Source organism: Ciconia boyciana, chromosome 8 (genome assembly GCF_034638445.1).
Source record: "Ciconia boyciana chromosome 8, ASM3463844v1, whole genome shotgun sequence".
Lineage (NCBI taxonomy): Eukaryota > Metazoa > Chordata > Aves > Ciconiiformes > Ciconiidae > Ciconia > Ciconia boyciana.
The window spans coordinates 28,585,512-28,602,971 of record NC_132941.1 but is presented as its reverse complement, the minus strand read 5'-3'; the positions used below and the strand labels follow the sequence as shown (position 1 = coordinate 28,602,971).

General features: G+C 45.0%; 1 protein-coding gene across 4 annotated transcripts in view; it reads right to left on the bottom strand.

Annotated features, from left to right (window-relative positions):
- Nucleotides 1-5,417: 5,417 nt before the first annotated feature.
- Nucleotides 5,418-17,460, bottom strand: part of P4HA1 (prolyl 4-hydroxylase subunit alpha 1) — a 38,084-nt gene continuing 26,041 nt past the window's right edge. For 2 of the 4 annotated variants that reach the window (XM_072871647.1, XM_072871648.1), the window contains exons 10-15: nucleotides 14,578-14,677; nucleotides 13,073-13,126; nucleotides 10,831-10,896; nucleotides 10,253-10,321; nucleotides 9,436-9,532; nucleotides 5,418-8,994 (exon numbers count right to left, since the gene is read on the bottom strand). In XM_072871647.1, coding sequence (XP_072727748.1) covers nucleotides 8,924-8,994; nucleotides 9,436-9,532; nucleotides 10,253-10,321; nucleotides 10,831-10,896; nucleotides 13,073-13,126; nucleotides 14,578-14,677 — 457 coding nt within the window. In that variant the 3' untranslated portion in view covers nucleotides 5,418-8,923. Of the gene's footprint in view, nucleotides 8,995-9,435; nucleotides 9,533-10,252; nucleotides 10,322-10,830; nucleotides 10,897-12,878; nucleotides 13,010-13,072; nucleotides 13,127-14,577; nucleotides 14,678-17,460 lie in introns of those variants that run through there. The other 2 variants (XM_072871650.1, XM_072871649.1) reach the window with 2 other exon arrangements.

Here is a 17,460-nt window from a genome sequence, read left to right as displayed (position 1 = left end):
ATGGGCTGCCCCACTCTCTCCCCAACCTGTGGGGAGATGAAGAGTATCTTTGTCCAAAATTTCTGCTGCTCAGGCAATGGGAGTAATAGATCAGCAGCAGACCAAGGAGCACTCCTCGCCTTTTTCCTAGGCCTCCTGGGCACATAATGGGGTGGGACGAGACATCCACCCAGCCTAGCTGCTGTGGGGGATTGCTCCTTGCAAAACCTGTGGGACTGCAGGGCTGACACGCTTGTGTGAAGGGCTTCCCCTGCCTGCACGCCCAGAACAGGCTGCCTTGCAGGAGCATGCCCCGGACAGAAAAGGGTGGCAGAGTGCGCCGTGTCCCGCTCTGCGCCGTGTCCTGCTCTGCCGTGGCAAGAGGGTGTTGTTGGGCCTCGTAGGGGCTGATCCAGCAGCTTCGAGTAGTTTGGGTTTAGGAACACTGCATTCAGGGCAATCCCTTGGCATGTCCTCTCCGGTTATGGGATCAGTGACGTAGATGAGTATTTGCCTTTGGGACTCCTGGAGGCTGATGTTCGATGGCTGGTTGTTACAGCTTTTGTGTAATGCCAGCGTTGCTGAATTAAACATGTCGCATAGGTGGCCCAGAGCGAGGAAGGGCTGGCACTGAAACCCAAGTCAGGCAACAGGCTTGTGGGGGAGCTGCAGGTCCTGGCTCTGGGGTGGGACTGGCCTGCCAGGACCCCGGAGCCTGCACAGCTGGTGGAGGTTTCAAAGAAGTTACTCATTAAAAGAAAATGACCAAATGAACACCAACAGCAAAAGACAACGCAAACCACTGATAAAGAATAGGGAAGGGAAACGGCACGGGAAGGCTCTGGCTGCTCTTGGAAGGCTTTTCGGATGTGTCCCAGCACAGCACTGCCATTCAGAAACAGCCGCTCTGCAGCTGATCAGCAGATTGGCTGAGCTCTGTGGACTCCAACAGCCAACTTCAGTAGTCATTTCTGTTTCAGTGGCCAGGCTGTCGAGTGGAGACTCTCCAGAGGGTAAGGGGGAGCCAGGCAGAGGGTCTTTCAAATACGTGGCAAACGTTAAGTGCAAATTCTGACATTCTGTTGTTTTGCAGGAGACTCAGCCCCACTGCATTGTTACTTCTGAAGCGCCAGAGCCCTGCGGCACCTGTCTGCCTGCGTCTTTCTGCGTACGGCCATGCATTATGTGCTCCAGATGTGGGATAAGGAGGAGGGAGCACAGCCAAGTCTTGGTTTCTCAGACAGGTAAGTCAGAGAAGAAGTGGGGAAGAGGAGCAAACAAGCTGGTTAGTCCCTTTCCTGTGAAATGGTGTGGAGCCGGAGCCAGCTGCTGCCTTCTTGTTGCATCTTTTCTGGTGCCCACTGCTGACTGCGTTCATGCTCCGTGCCCCTCAGAAGGGGGTGTGAGGGTTCCTCAAGTCAGCAGCCAGAGGCGACTCAGTTGTACAGCCACAGCCAATACCTGTGTGGTGCTTCCCTGAACGCTGTTACATAGCCGGAGCTGCACACCGCTGTCCCAGCCCATGGGAGGAAGCTTGGCTGAGTTACTGGATGAGGGGACATGTAAGGTGTGCAGGAGGTCCCAAGGGAACCTCAAACCAGCTTTGTCTTTTGGGAGACAAGCCCAAGCAGAAGAGGCAGAGAGCATTGGGAAGGGAGGCTGGCAGTGATAAAGCTGCAGACAAGGAGGGGGAGCACTGGTGAGAAATTAGGGTGATGTTTTGGGTTGAGCTAGAGGTGCCAGGTTGCTGCTACTAGATGGTCCATTCCCCCCAGTCTGGGAACCAGCAAGTCCCTGCCTCTAGTGAACCTTTCTTGAACAGGGTGTCATCACTGGTGCAAAGCAGTGGGGATGCTTGTGAAGCGAGGACTCCCCTGCAGGAGCACTTTGCAGGGCAGGACTGGAAGAGCTCAGGCCTGTCCTGCTGTTCAGACCATGCTGGGGACTGGTCTGTCAGTCACAGGTGCAAAAGGGCCGCTGCCCCTGGAATTTGTTGTCAAGGAGCCCCAGTGAAGGGAAAACCAGGTTCAACAGTCCCACACTGTGTCTTGCACTGAGTGGAGCTGTTCGTGTCTCTGTTGGCTGAATCTGCCCTGCGTGACACGCTGGTTTGCAGTCCTAGTGCTCCCCACCCTTAGAAACAGCCTGGCAGAAGTTACTATAAAAAAGAGCAAAATAGCTATTCAGAAATAGCTTGGAAACATTGTGTAGAGCCCCTGTGTGGCTGTGCTTGGTGCTATGCTTTTATACAGAGGCTTTTAGGGTTGCTCTGGAGGCAATTCCAGAACACAGCTTTCTTCTGTCATCCCTTAGTTCCTGGTGGCTGATCCATGTGCTGCTGAAGAGGGAAAAAATGCCAGCAGGGCTGCAGAGGATGCAAAACACAGTGACTGTTGCACATGCAGGACATGCAGCCTGGAGAGGGTGGCTCTGGCCGGAGTGCAGAGCCCGGGCTGTTTGCAAAATCAATTGGAATTAGTTGGAGGCGGGGGGAGCAGGTGGCAAAGTGCAGAGCCTGGGAAAAGAGGAGTCGGAAACTTTCCTGCTAGTTCGTCACTTGTTGTCCCGAAGCAAAAGTTTGTGAATAAAAAAGCAGTCTGACTGCTTTCCCAAAACGTGGCAGCCCCTTTGCCCTGCCCCAGGGATGAGCCACTCTCCTTCCTTCCTCCTCCTTCCTTCCACCCCTCCCCACACCAGTCTCCCGAGGCATTTTCAGTCCAGCTGCAAATAGCTTGGTTGCACCCAAACTTCAAGATCTGAAGACCAGGAAAAATGTAGGATTGAGTAAAACTAACAAATGCTATGCAACACCTCCACACACACAGTTATCTCCAGGAATTGCTGCTCAGGCTCAACACCTGCAGAAGTGAGGAATTCCTGAAGTGGATGTGCACAGCAGGTACCTGCAGGTTGTCCGACCTTGCTTTGACCCACTGTGATTGCAAATACCCCCTCCCTATGCCAATTTTTCTCTCCCTAAAGATTTGAGAGATACAGATGTTGTTTGCCACGATGGTGAACTCTGACAACTGGTTTCTGAACCTCGTCTTGACCTCAGGATAAGTGGTTCCTGACTCCATGCATTCATTTCTAACTCTGTAATGCTTAAATATAGAGCAGCCCTCGGGCTGTGATGAGTCACTCGCTCCTAATGACACTATCAGACTGTTGGCATCGTGCTCCTGTCAAACGGGAGGTAGAGCTGGGGGAGACACCCGTCCCGCAGCAGTGCAGCTGGGTGTGTGCCTGTGCCCCCCCACGCTAATGGTGGTGAACCCCATCCCGGATGAAGCTGGAAACCCTCTTGGCATTGCGTTATCAATCATCAGCCACGCCAAAGCAAACACTGACTCTTGCATCCTGGGCTCGGCTCCTGGGAGGGAAGGACAGGGGCTGGTCCAGCTCCTTTTGTGCATTTCTTTTTCAGAGCACACTGTCATAGCCAGAGATGTGTAGTCGTGCACTTTGCCAGGATCCTTCCCTTTGTATTCTGCTGGGGACGTGGGGGAGGACAGAGGATTGAGCGACTGAGCTCTTTTTGTATCAGTTTTGGCTGGCTCAACGAGTTGCTGGTTGATGTTTAAGCACGGCCTAGGCAGGGGGAATAGGCAGCTTGTGGTTAGGGTTAGTGAGTAATCTGTGGTTGGTTCAAAGCCTAGTTTGGGAGCCAGATGAGTCACTGATTATCGGAACGAGGAATGTAGCTCAATGATGAAATGCTCGAGTCCCTCACAGAGGCAGGTCGGAGTCCAGCAGCTGGAGGAGGATGGGTAGGTGGTTAAAAACCCTCTCTCTCGGGGGGCTGCGCTCAAGTTTGTGGTCTGGTCCAGTCTCTCCAGGAGTCCCTGGACAGATCACTTCAGCCTTGTGCTGCCTTCCCCATCCGTCGGTGCAGACACTGTCAGACCCTTTCCTTTCTCTTCATCTCGTCCTGCCCTGCGGTGACTCACTGGCCTTTTTCCCGGTTCCTGACCCTACCCTGCCTTGTTTAGCTGCAGCTGCTGCAGTTCTTACCCAGGTGGGGTTCCTCCCATGGTCATGATCCCCGATGGTCATGCTCTAGGTGCAGCTGTGCTAGAAGAGCCCCAGATACCCAGGTAGGATGGTGGGAAGCCACAGTGCATAAGCACTGGTCGGGGTAGCACAGGGCTGAACCACAATCCTTCCCTTCCTCTGTGGGAGGGGGCCAAGCCCACCTAGGCACCCCCAAAATCCTGGGCAGGTGCCTCAGGCTACATGCAGAAAGTAGGGCAGCCCCTCTCTTGTCTCAGAAAGGAAGGCTCTGAGCTGCATCTTGCCCCAGGAGGTTCCTGTGCTAAAGCCCCTGCACTGCTGGCTTGGTAACAGCAGCTCGGTGGCCAGGCTGACAGCATGAGCCTCACACCTACAAGCCCTGTTTGCCCCACAAACACCCAAAAAGCTCAGAGGGTTGGAGTAAGCCCTGTCCTCTGAAAGGACAGAGCCATCCGGCTGCTCACATTCTCCTGGTGTTGGCCCACCTTGCTGAGGGGGGCACGGCAGCAGTTTAGCAGCATGCACAGAGTAGCTGGGGATGGAATTACTTCACGTTTCCAAAATAAAAAAAATGCTGGTATGCTTTAGACTTACTTCCTATCCCGTGTCTGCGGGCTGCATGGAGAAGGGAGGGAGGTTCCCTAACTGCAAGCCCAGTGCTCTATCAGCAGCGCAAGGCTCCATTCCACAGGCAAAAGGATCAAGGCTTCTAACCAGCCCTTGCCATGCTTTTTTTGCAGGTTCCCGATGACCACAAATTTAAGTATGAGCTCCACTGTTTTGAGAGAGTGAAGCAGAGGAACGGCTGTAGTGTATAAACTGCAGGTGTCTTGATTACAGAAGACATCAGCCCGACCTTCCTACATGTAAGGAAGTGCTCTGTCCCCCTATCACGCTGCGGGTGTCTGTGTTGCGGGCTAGTCTCAGCTTTCTTTCCCTCCCTAGAACTATTCAGAATAACTGTTTGACCACTTGGCTTCAGGAAATGGAAGTATTTGTCATCCCTGGAAAAGGGTCTCTTAGCAGCTGGCCCGCTTTGAGTTTCACACCAGGAGCGTGTGCAGTTCCCACGTCACTATTAAATCCCACACCAGCTACTGCCATAGATCGCTGCATCAGGGAGACAAAGGGCTGAGCCACACTCCTCCCTAAGAGCAGTGCAGCTCCTTTTTGTGCACAACGTGCTTTCAGCCCAGCATTACCTGCCCTACCCTTTTGCAGTCCGTTAGTGCTGTGTGTTTCCAACTGCGGCACAAAGTTTGGGTCTGAGAACGTGTTTAATAGTAACTTGTGATATGAGCATCTTCTGCACCTGCCTGCCTAGATTATGAAGTTAAACTAATGAGCTCAGTTTCCCAGGAACACATATGGTGGTAAAAATCTGTGATCAGATTTACAACAGCCATATACGAGGAGTTTGATGTGGAGGATTTTTCACTGCTAATGGCAGTGGCTTTTATTTTAAGCCCATTTTTTTTACATTAAAAATTTTATTACAAAAAAATTTAACAGTAAGGCAGTTTCTCAATTGTCAGTCACTGTGAGCCAAACAGTTTTCAATCATCTTTAATACAAAACTAGATTCACGCAGGAGCCACGCTCTTGATCCAGAAGCCCTTTGAGAAATGAAGGGGTAAGGCAGAAAGCAGCAGCAGCACCTGTGTAATCCCTTACACACTTCACGTTAGGTGCACGAACACTACTGCACTGGAGAAAGAAGAAATAGGGACTGTCCGCAGTTCACAAAAAATAAGCTTACCCTTTCTCTTCTAATAATGTGGAACATTTTGGTCTGATGTACCTCCGCAGACTTGAGTTTTAGTTTTGAGGGCTTTTTTTTTTTTTAAACCAAGGGAAATTTTCCACTGTCAAAAGACAAACTTTTTCTTCCCCAAAGACTTGCAAGTCATTGAGTAGTTCACTGCTTTAAAAAGTCATGCACTGAAACATTTTTACTCCCCAAGCAATGCCACTTAGAGACCATTCTTCAAATGCTGTTTAACACTGGAAGTACTTGATGGTAGTTGAGGGGAGGGAGGTAACTGTTTAGCAAACTTCCCCAGACATTCCACAACTGCTCTCAAGCTTGCTCTTCATCTTTTGGTGTTGGTTGAAGAGATGGGGGGAAGGAGAAAAAAAAAAAAAAAAAATCTAGTGCTTAATATGACAAAACTGATTTCTCATTGCTTCAACCCTTCCTTTCTTCATTCACTGACACTTTTTATTCAGTATTTCTCTTTTACCTTACATAAATTCTACAACTTTTAGCTTTTAAGTTATTTTAATGTGTCAAGTAACTCCTCTGCTCACTTCAGAAAAAAACAGCTGTAATAGCAAAACCAGATGCTGTTTTCCAAACATGTTCATGGTGGCAATACCTTGGTTTCGTTCTGTGCTTGTTAACTATGCAGGATTGGCTTTTCTAAAAACATTTTAGGTGCCTTGGAGCTACTGAGAGAAAATTAGTGCCCCAAAGTAAGACTTCTAACACAACATTGTTTGTTGTAATCTTTTACTTGCAGGAAAGTGGCAAGACTTACCTGCAGTCATGGTTGCCTTTTATTGGAGCTTAAGAAAGTAAAAAAGAGGGCAAAGAGAAAACCATGGATGGGAATGGAGATGTATGTACTGACACAGTGCAAAAGGGAGAAAACTCAAGTAAGTAGAAATGTTATGGGTTGGTTGTTTTTTTTAGTGATTACAATTTAGTGATGAAAAATATGCTCTGATGACCTATTTCTCTGGTGAATCTGTATCAGATACTGCTCTAGTGTACCAGCTATTTTGAATAAATTAGTAGTACAGACATGATGTGGAGCTATTTCTGATTTTTCTTTTTATTTGTTTTCTTAAGTGCTGGATGGACTTCATTTCACATCTGCCAAAAGCACAGGCAAAATGGAAGAAGGTGCAGGGCTAAGGATAAACAGTTACGTAGGTCCCATTGCTACCAGGCTCAGTAGAAATTTAACAATGCATTTTCCAGCAAAGATTTTAAAGTGTCTTCTGAAAGTATGCAGTTTCTCAAACTACAGTACCTTAAACTGCATTCTCAGTATTCCAGAGGTATTTCTAACACATTAACAGTTGGTTTCATCTACATTTTGGCTCAATTTTCGACATTTTATTGATGCAGAAAATCCAATTAACTGAAATTGGAATTTTTTCCTTGGTAAAGACTTCAGGCTTGACCCCTAAATCAGTAAAACCATCATCATCCAGAAAATCAGGCTGTTTAGGTAGAGTCTGGTGCAGCTCACTTTGCTTCTTGTCCTCATGCTAGTGGAATATTGAGACATTTTGCTAAAAATCCTGCTGTTGAAGAGAAACAGCTTAGGAAAGCGAACCTCCCTGCTTAGCTCTTCCTGTGCTGGGGGGCAGTGGGGACAGCAGTTATTCCTCCCGTGGGAATCTGACGAGCAGAACAAAAGTTCAACAGCTACAGCAACCACAGTCTCATCTCCCTTGGAGGTTTCAACTTCATCTCAGCATAAGGGTGACTCGTCACAAACTAAGGTCCCCAAAAGTCACTGTGAGTGAGTTCTTCCAGTGAGGGCACCACTGACTTTGGGGACACTTTTTCTGCATGGGTGGCATGAATCAGAATGGCTCCAGCCCTGGCTCGTGGGAAGAGCAGCAGTGAAGTGAGCAGCACCAGAGCCTCTGGAGGAGGCCCCTTCCCAGCGCTTCCTCGCTCACAAGTGCCAGCGACAGCTAAAGAGAGGGGAGGCGACGTGAGGTACGTCGCTGCAGTGGAGGCAGCCTCCGCAAGGTGAGCAACACCAAACCATCCAGAGCAGGTACCTTGTCTGGCATCCTGTGCAAACAGTTGCCCCGTGACTAAAGGCATGTCACTGCTGTGGCCTGCATTCGGCATCCGCAGCAGAAAAACACATTTGCAAAATAAAAAACATCTAAAAAAGATTTAGGATTATAAATAGGCCATCTATTTCTCACAAAACCTTGAGAACTGGGAGGACGAGGGTGGAGAGCATTCTGTGAGGACTACATCTTACCTCATCACCTGAAGTCTCATAACCAATTTGAAATTCCAGTGTCCTAAGGCACAATTATGTTGATTGATGGAGATGGTAACATTCCTATCCCCACTGCCCAAGGAACAGATGTAAGAGTTGACTACTAAGACAGAATAAAAGCAGCATTTGTTTATGTGGACAAACATTAAAGAAAAAAATGGAGGGAAGATGGGCTGTAATTGTTGTCAGGCTGCTCTGATGCAGGCATGTGTTTGACACACACTGCTGAAGCATCACATCTATGCTTATGTAACTGCTGGCTCACATTTTCAAGGTTAAGAGCCAAATCCCCCCCAGAGGGCAAGAAGGAAGACAGTTTAAAAATTGAGGCTTTTGCAGAAGTGGAAAAACAGGCTAAAACATGACAATAACCTGTTCCGCAGAGAAACACAAACCATGCCCGGCAGTTCTCAACAGCAGTGGTCAGGCACCTCTACAAAAGCAAGGAGTCAAATGTCTGGAAACTGAGGAATATGAACTGGTTTAATTCAGCCTTCCTTAGAAGGGAGCCCTCCCATTAAATCATCCCGCCCTTAGCAGACTGACAGTTGCAAGGAGGACTCTAAGTGAGCCATCACTGGCTTTCCATGCTGATCAGAGGGGGCAATGGTGAAGGGAACACCACACACACAACACCACTGTTAGTTGTGGCCCTGATCTGTATTTTGTCCTTTTTTTTTTTCTGTAACACTCATAGACCTTAATATATTCTCTTCATAAAACCTTAAGGGGATCTTTTAAGGGAACTAAAAGCATGTTTGTTTTGTCCACAGATAAAACACCGGTGTAGTTGAAGACTGAACCTGTAGTGGAGTGTTAGTCAATTGTAAACTGTAGGAGATGTGTGCATTTTACACAAACTGAATACAGAGGAGACGAAGGACGAGCCTGCATCATTCCAACTCTGATAAAGTGCATGGCCTTCGGAATTCCTGTCCCCGCTCGTGGAGCCATTTATTGGATACTGCAAAGACATAAAGGTATTGATCACTGCACCTGGTTAGCTCATGCTTCTATTAAAGCTAAATATATGCTATTGGCCAGCTTTCAGTTAAGTACAGGAGTATCTTAATTTTCTGAAGTATTTTAATATACACATACAAATGTGAAGTTGATCTAATAAATCCAAGAGGGGAAAAACCTTCCAGTAGCTGCAAAACTAGAGAAGACTCTTAAAGTAGATATACTATTACATGTATTTTACATAATAAAATATGCTACTATATATAATATAATATAATAGAGGTATGAAGCAGATATAGCTATAAAGTAGATTTCTTTATAAAGGACCTAACTTCTGGCTGCTTTTTATTCCACCAGAGGAAAAAGCAAGCCAAGACAACCCACCAACAAAGCCCCAGACCTCCAGGTCACAAGTGGCGAGAACAATGTGAGGGGTACTTACCCCACTTGTTTCCAACTAGTACTGGGCAAGCTGCATGCCGTGTGCTGTAATCTCCTTCTCCGCTTGGAAAGAGATTGTACCAGAATACAGCTGTTCCCTGGAAATTGCAATGGAAACCCTCAGCATTTTGCTCTGTGCAATAGATACACACTTTCACACCACCTTACTTAACGATAAGGCAAAGGTATGTGTGTTTGTATTTATTTCAGACGTTCCTTTTAAATTGAAGGCGCTTTTCCATATTCTAACATTTGCTTTCCTAAGGAATGAGTCTCCTTTGACTCATTCTGTGTCTATATACACATGGCTGTTAATTTTTTTTTTTAAACCCTATGCCAGTTTCATTCAACTCTGACCAGTTTTAGAAAGCAAGATAATTTACTGAAAATGAGCAGCAGGCCAGCAAAGAAAGACCTTATTCATGACCCTTCCGAGGGGAAAACAACGTAACAGGAACACATAATTTCAGGGAGAATTCCCTACAGACACCTCAAGACTAAACCTACTTACAGATTGGAGTATTTTCAAAACGTGTTTTGAAGTATTGTAATGTTTTGCGAAGTCTATGCATTAGAAGCAGTTAAGTCCAAAATACAACTATGCGTTAAACATGCAGAACAGAGGCCCTTGGAATCACCAGGCCCTTGGAATACTCCAGTCACTTCACTTAATTCTAAGTACCTCTATGCTCCCAAGAACAGTGCTCTAATCTTCTTTATATAAACTCATTTTAAAGTTTCTTTTTACACGTTTATACATGTATTTTTGAGTGGGTGGAGAGAGCAGGGGTTACACTGGATAAAAAAACCCGGCTTACCTTTTTAGGCCAAACACTAGCTCCTACTTCAGGAAAGACAGTAGCTCCCCCTGCTGACACATCGCTCATCTGAAACGGTGGGGAAAGGCACAGGTAAGTTGCAAGCTAATACATTCTCAATGTCACGTTTTAGTAAAATAGAATTAGGTTATTGAACAACTTAACTTCTACCTCCCAATTAGTGAGCAAAGGCTGCGTGATTAACAACCTTAAAAAAGGCTGAAACCCACCTACTTTGTTCAAAATGCAACAGCCGGCTGCCTTGTCCCTCAACATTACATGCTCAAATGTTTTGGCCATGAGCATGCTATAAATAACCAATGCAGATACAAAAATGAATAGACAGTCAAATAATTTAAGCTGATGCTTAACTTTGAGGGAAAAACCTCCTTAAGAACACATGGAAGAACAATTACTTACAGGTAAGAAGATACCCTGTATGTATTACTGCTAAGTTAGCGGCTGCCTTCATTTGCAAATCACTTCAGTAAAAAAACATAATGAAATCATTCAACGGTATAGAATATGCAGTGATAGGTATTTTTGGCACTAGCACATGGCAGAAATATATCACTTACATAAAACAACCAAGTAGCAATTCTGTTGCCTGTTCCCAATTCCTTAAAAGCATCTGGCTCATCTTTCTGTGAATAAAAGCAAGCAGATTTAATAAGCATTTCATTTTGATTATTGAGAGGAGCTGAGGACATACAGCTGCAGAGCCAGCAGCAGACAAACTCATGCAGAAAAATTAATTCAATCCCTCTATTTGGAAGGAGGGGAGAATGCAATATGAGTGTATCTGTTAACTTAAATAAACCAGGCATTTTAAAATTCTGTAGGACAGGGAGGACATAAAACCCATTAGCAATTTGGGAAGAACAACTGTACTGTCTGAAAATGAGTATATAAATCCTCTTCACAGCCACAAACTTAGTTATTTGATTACACTCACTTATCCCCTTTTGTCCTTGGCCAAGATGAGCAAACAGGGAGGGCAGCTCATCCAGGTTCACTGAGAATCACGCTACAGCAGAGCTCTGCCGCAGGGCTGGCTCCGAGTGTGCCCTGAGGGCAGCTGCCGGCCCTGCTCCCTTGGTGGTGCTTCTGCCTTTGTGGCCCTCGCCCCCTTTCCCGCTCCGGCCTTTCCGACCTTGCGCTGGAGCTGCAGGTCCAGCTGCTGCGCTGGGCAGGCTGCTGCTCGAGCTAGCTGGCCTTCCGCATTCGGCGCTCCTCCCTGGCACACACCGGTTTTAGAGTGCCATTAAAAATCTGAGTGATTCATTAAGCAGTGTGCAATCCCAGCCACGGGGCATCTGTGGCAGCCGTTCCTGAAGCTTTCAACAGGAGTGAAATATGTCCCTGCCTAAACGCATGCCAATGTGCATGGCGTGGCTGCGACACCACCAGCCCAGTGCTGTGTTCAAAGGGGAGGACTCATTGCAAGCCAAGTTGCTCTTTCATCATTACAGCTGGGAAGGAGGGAGGAAGCAGAGTATGGGAGCCTGTAATGGGCTAACAAACTAGCCAAGAGATCCATTTGGGTAACTAAGCAGTTTTTATCACTTGACTTACAAGAAGAAAAACCCATTTTGATGGGTTATGAGAGTACCTTTTGTCATACCTCACAGCCCACCCCGTGACCACTATTTGTGTGTGCTAAAATTTCAGCAATCATTACTCCAGAAATTAACCCATGCATTTCCAAACAAAAACTGTTAATCATTTGCAATGCTTTTGAGCATGTCCTTACAGAGCAGAGATTCTGATTAATAGTTGGTGGCTTGGATTCACAGCATAAGGTTAATCTGAAGGTGTTAAATCACACATAAGTATGCCCAATAAATAACCAACTGAATTCAGTGGCATTATTTCCAGCAGTCTGCAATTTAAACTGGAATAGAAATAGCTTGGGAATTTAAATCAAATAAAAAAAATAAGGACAGTGAGATGAGACAACCTCAGTAGGCTTTTTCCAGTTTCAGGATTGTGCTAGCAATCAGCATGTAAACTACAGTAACAGAGCACTTGTATTTTCAAAATTTCTTCAACAGCATGCAAGACACCTGCATCTCAGCTCTGGGGAAAGAAGTTCTCTCTCTGCACCACAGGCCATCGTAAGCTGCAATGCAAGTTCTCCTATGCTGCCTACAAAACCTCTCTCATAAAAGAGGGCATTAAGCTCTCACCCATGCAGCCACGTTTGCCTTGTTCAGCAACGCTCTGCACTGCGGACACGGCTATGGCTGAAGCATGGATGCATGTTAGCTGATGCTACCATCATCTGCCACACGTCAGGAGCATAGGACATACACAGAATTTTAATACAGTTTAGCTGTATAACCTTCAGTGATTTTAAACAAAATGGCTTTACAAGGCCAGTACCCTGGCCAGCTAGGATATTTCTAAATGTTTCTCCAGCTTTAGAATAAAGCTAACGCCCTTTGCTCTGTTAAGAGCTATCAGTCATCTCCTTAGAATAATTCTTTTTTAATTATATTTTTGAAGAAGAGCCTTGTTGCTCTGTAATGCCTAAAATGTTTATCAGTTCAGCTGGTGGTTTAGAGGGCTTTCTCCACTAATGTAGATTAGAAAAGTTGAAGAGCTACAAAATTTAATACACATTAAAGAATAAAAATTGTGCCACAGCCAAGAGGCCCAGGCTTCACCAGGTGACTATCTCTCCTCCATGTCTTTACTTGCCCGTGCAAAGTCAAAGTGGGGTTCATACTGTCCTCCCACTCCATAATTTGCCACCTGAAAAAGAGAAACACAGTGCTTGTGAAGAAGAAAGAGGTGGAGACAGAAAACAGGACTTACCCTTCCAAAATCAAAATGAGGCTCATACTGGCCTCCTACTCCGTAGTTGGCTACCTACAGTGAAAGGAGAAGCACAAAATCTAGTAAAGCAGTATTTTATCCAGACAAGAAAGGGCAATAATTTGACTGTCACCTACAGCCTTTTGATAGATTAAGTTTAAAAATCAAGCCACAGGAAATTACAAGTCTCCGTCAGCTAAACTGTACTGCATGCAGCAAAGTCCCACTGGGTTTGCTCTGACTTCACCCAGACTCCACATGAGTGTGGAGCCAGAACCTGACTCTGAGCTTTAGTGTCTCAGCCCGTCAGTCTGCCTTTGCAGTTCTCAACTGGACATCAGCTCCCAGCAAAGCTGTAGCCGAACCCTCCCTTCCCTGGGGTCAGCCTTCCTTGAAAGTTCTTCTGTCCACCCCCAGCTGAATGGTAAAGATATTCTCCCATTTCTGAGTGCCTGCTGCTGTCCGATCTAATGACTCTCAGGTGATAGAACCTGACCATGAAATTTTTGAAACTCCTGAAGACCTCGACAGCCCCAGGCTCCACGGAGCCCCAAGATGTCTGGCTACAAGAGCAGCAGCACATCCAAGACTGGCACTGCAAGATGCCGTGTACTCCAGGTAAGGAATCTGGTACTTCCCCGGGGTAGAAAAATATTTTTCTTCTATAGAGACTTTACAGGCTCCTCAAAATAGGTCATGGTGCTTTTACATCATTCAAGTTTAAAATCACTTTTTGATCTCTATGTCAATAAAGAGCATCCACTGTCCTTTTTCCAATCAGATTTTTTTTTCATCTCTTCTATGTATTCATAACCTCAATTTTCAACCAGGTGCTTGGGCATTTTTTAATCACAAGTCTTGATGGAGCAGCACAGTGGCACAACAGCTTTCAGGAACCGCTTTCTAGGTATTAATACTTTCTCAGAATCAGTGAAGCAGCTGTTCATTTAAAAGCCTCGAGCAAATGAAGAAAAGTAAATACTTCCAAAATAAAATTTACTCAAGTTACATGTACAGTCAGTCTTTCCCACATTACAGAGATACCAGACATGCTGTTGGCCTTCTAGGACCAAGAATGGGATGGCAAATCTAAACAACCATTCTCTCCCCTTTCCTTAAGTATCAATCAAGCTAAACTTTTCACTATCACCACAGCAGCAAAATTTGACCCTGCAGCAATGAAACTCAGTTTTATTAGTATAAATAAAAAGGAATTGCACATTCACTTCAACAAACATCACGAGTTTCTCTCCAGCAAGAGAAAGGCATTTCACACTAAAGCGCTACTCTGCAAACACAACTTTGTTTCTTCCTCCCTGTAAAAAAACCAGTCATTCTTCCCATGGCCTGGAATCAAATCAGCCATCAAATTAGCTGCCCCGGGTTGAATGAGCTTTTGTGGCCACCTCACCAACACTACCTGAGTGAGCACAGTGCTGCACACAAAGCCATCCAAAATGAAATGCCCATTGACATTTACCATCATACTTGTCCTAACAGTTTACCTGCAGTTCCTCTGCTGTGGAGACATCAAGTCCTGTTAGGTCCTGTATCCTTGTGTTAATGCGAGATACCACAGGGCTTTCATATCCTGACAACCAAGCACTAAGGGGGGGGGGGTAAAAAAAAAATTAATAAAATATGGTAGTAATAGGCAGTAAGCTAGCAGTACAAATGCAACATTTAGAATTACTTTGAATTTGAGATTATTTTTTCATACTTTTCAAGAATGTGGGAGGATGATCAGAAATATTTCCAGGGCATTATGAAGGCCTGCATTTAATAAACATGTTTTCTAGAAAGAACACTTGCAGCACTGGCTTAAGGAAGCTCTAAAGCTAAGGGCCTTAATTCCCATACTGGACTACCAACTGACTGAAGAAAGTGTTCCAAACAGTGAAATCTGCTTCAAGGTGTTTTCTAAAACAGGCACAAAACACTTTTGCTCTTACCCATTCCATACAGCTAATTTAGACTCCACAGCTGATGCATTTTGAAGCAACACTTGGGAAAGGAATAGGCGAGTTACTTTATTTAGCATATGCAGAGTCTATGTGGTTGTAACTCAGCTCTTCCGCATGTCGTGCACTTACAGGCAAGTGCTCTGTGATCTGTCTTTTCACATTACTTACCTGTGCAATGATACTAAAAATCATTATGAAAACAATTAAATAATGCATAAAATTCTTTACCATTTTGCCTGTTCAACCATTTCTACCAGAACAGCCTATTATGAATTTGGTATTTAGCATATGTTTCAGGTACACCATGATTTTTAAGGAAAAAAACAGGAACTTTTTTTTTTTTAATATAAATGTGAAAGGTCAGCCTCACAGTTCCAAAGGCATCTTCAAAATGTGTACCTCCTACTGTAAATTTGAACTTTTCAGCTAGAAATACTGCATTTAAAATAGTTGGCAAGCTAGCCAGCAGAGAAAGGTATGAACAAGTAGAGAAGCGGTTCTACATGAGAACTGCTGCCTTTACCCAGACGCAGTGTAGCATTTTCTAAGTGGCTGCTCATTCTTGAACGCTGCAGGACTGGAAAGCAGCTGTGTTGTCCAGAAGAGCGGTGTTTGGTGGAAAAGGGCACAAGCTTAGTATAACCACAGCTCTGTGCATCCCTGCTGGACCCTTACCAGCCTTGAGCACATCCAGTTGCTTACATGGAAACACACACACATTTTTCCATCTCTTTACAAGATAAAGATTTTGTTCTTTTTTTTTTTTTTTTGGGGGGGGGGGGGAATCCATTTCATCTATCTGCTGTCTTTTTTCTTTTTATTTTCTTTTTAAACCTGTGAGCTCATCTGCTCACATGACAATTGTTTTTCTTGCTGCTTCACTCCTCCCATTCTAGCCAATGCACCTTCATTTTACCTGCTCCTCTTTTCCCTCTCTTGGCATGCTCACTACTCTGTCTGGTCCTTTTCTCTATTTACCTTGGCAGTCCCCTACTAGTCACTAATATGGATGATAATATTGATGATTTGGGCCCCATGTTTTCCCCTTTTTGCAGGAAAATGGAGACAGCTAGTTCTACCTTTTTTCTAGCAGCTGAGTCAGCCTTTTGGGCTCATCAGTGGCTCCTGCTGCTTTTACAAAACTGTCGGAGAAATACCTATGCCCAGAGCCTAGCTGGCAAGTACATCACAGTCTTTCTACTCAAATGGACTTTCACATCTATACTAAATTAAAGTTTTTTTTCTTGAATAAAAAAATTGTATTTAAAAAAAACACCAAAACACTTTGCATGGGAGGAACAGTAGCATGACACGTGACACAAGGCACTGACACAGGTTACAGAATCTCTACGAGCATTTTTTTTTTTAAATGACAAATGATAAAAGAAATAGGATTTCTCAAGACAGACTTGCACAAACACATACCACGATTCATCCACTTCTGAACACTGTTAGTATAAGTGTTACAATGCAACCGTCTTTGATTAAGGTGGTAGGAGAACACAAAGACTACTTATATGAAGCATTTAAAAAAAAAAACCAACAACAAACCAAGCCAAAAAAAAAACCCCAAAATAAAAGCAGCTCTGCAGCCACATGCTACGCAGCCATGCTGAACAGGTAACACTCACAAGCAATCCTAACCTAACACTTAACACACAAGAAAAGCCCCAACAGAGCCATCAGCTTCAAAGTGTAGGCTTCAGCTACCTCTGTCCAGTCTACGCATAAAGGCTTTAAGAAGGGGGGGGAAACACCACCACCCAAAGAAAGAAAAAAGCAAGCATTCTTACTATATTGGTTATTTAGAATTGCAATGAATGCTTTCACCAGGGAGAATACTACATCCTTTCATGAAGGGAAAGTACTATATGTATTTTAGAAATAAAATTAATTGCCCAAGGATACAAAGACAGTCTATGAAAGGTAGAGGAAACAGTGAACTGAAACCATATTTCAAGTGCCAGCTTGTCTGCTGGTTGCTGAGCAAAACGTAGGGGGAGGCATGTAGTGCTGCATAGCTTCATGTGAAGAGTTATAGTGTGATTTAACCCTGTAAGCATGATGAAATCTGCTTCCATGAAGGCAGAGAGCTCAGGAGGGCCTGCAGAACCCTGTACCAACTGTCCAGCATCAGGAGGTCTCTGTGCCTGCTGCATTTAGGATGGACAATGAGGGCCTTCTGTTACTGCAGGCTTTGCCTAGTGGCCTTTGCAGAATATAACAATCCGTCCTACATTGTCCTCTTTTGTTGCTAGTCTCAGCCTTGGTCCTTTGCTGGCGTCAAAGTACATGCCTAGTTCAAGACCATTTGTAGCAGGTATTCCTTCACACAAAGGAATCTTTTTTCCTGCTCTTGTCTATTAAAAAAAAAAAAACCTCCCTCACCAGTGGCGTATGTGATACAGAATTAACAGCCTTAAA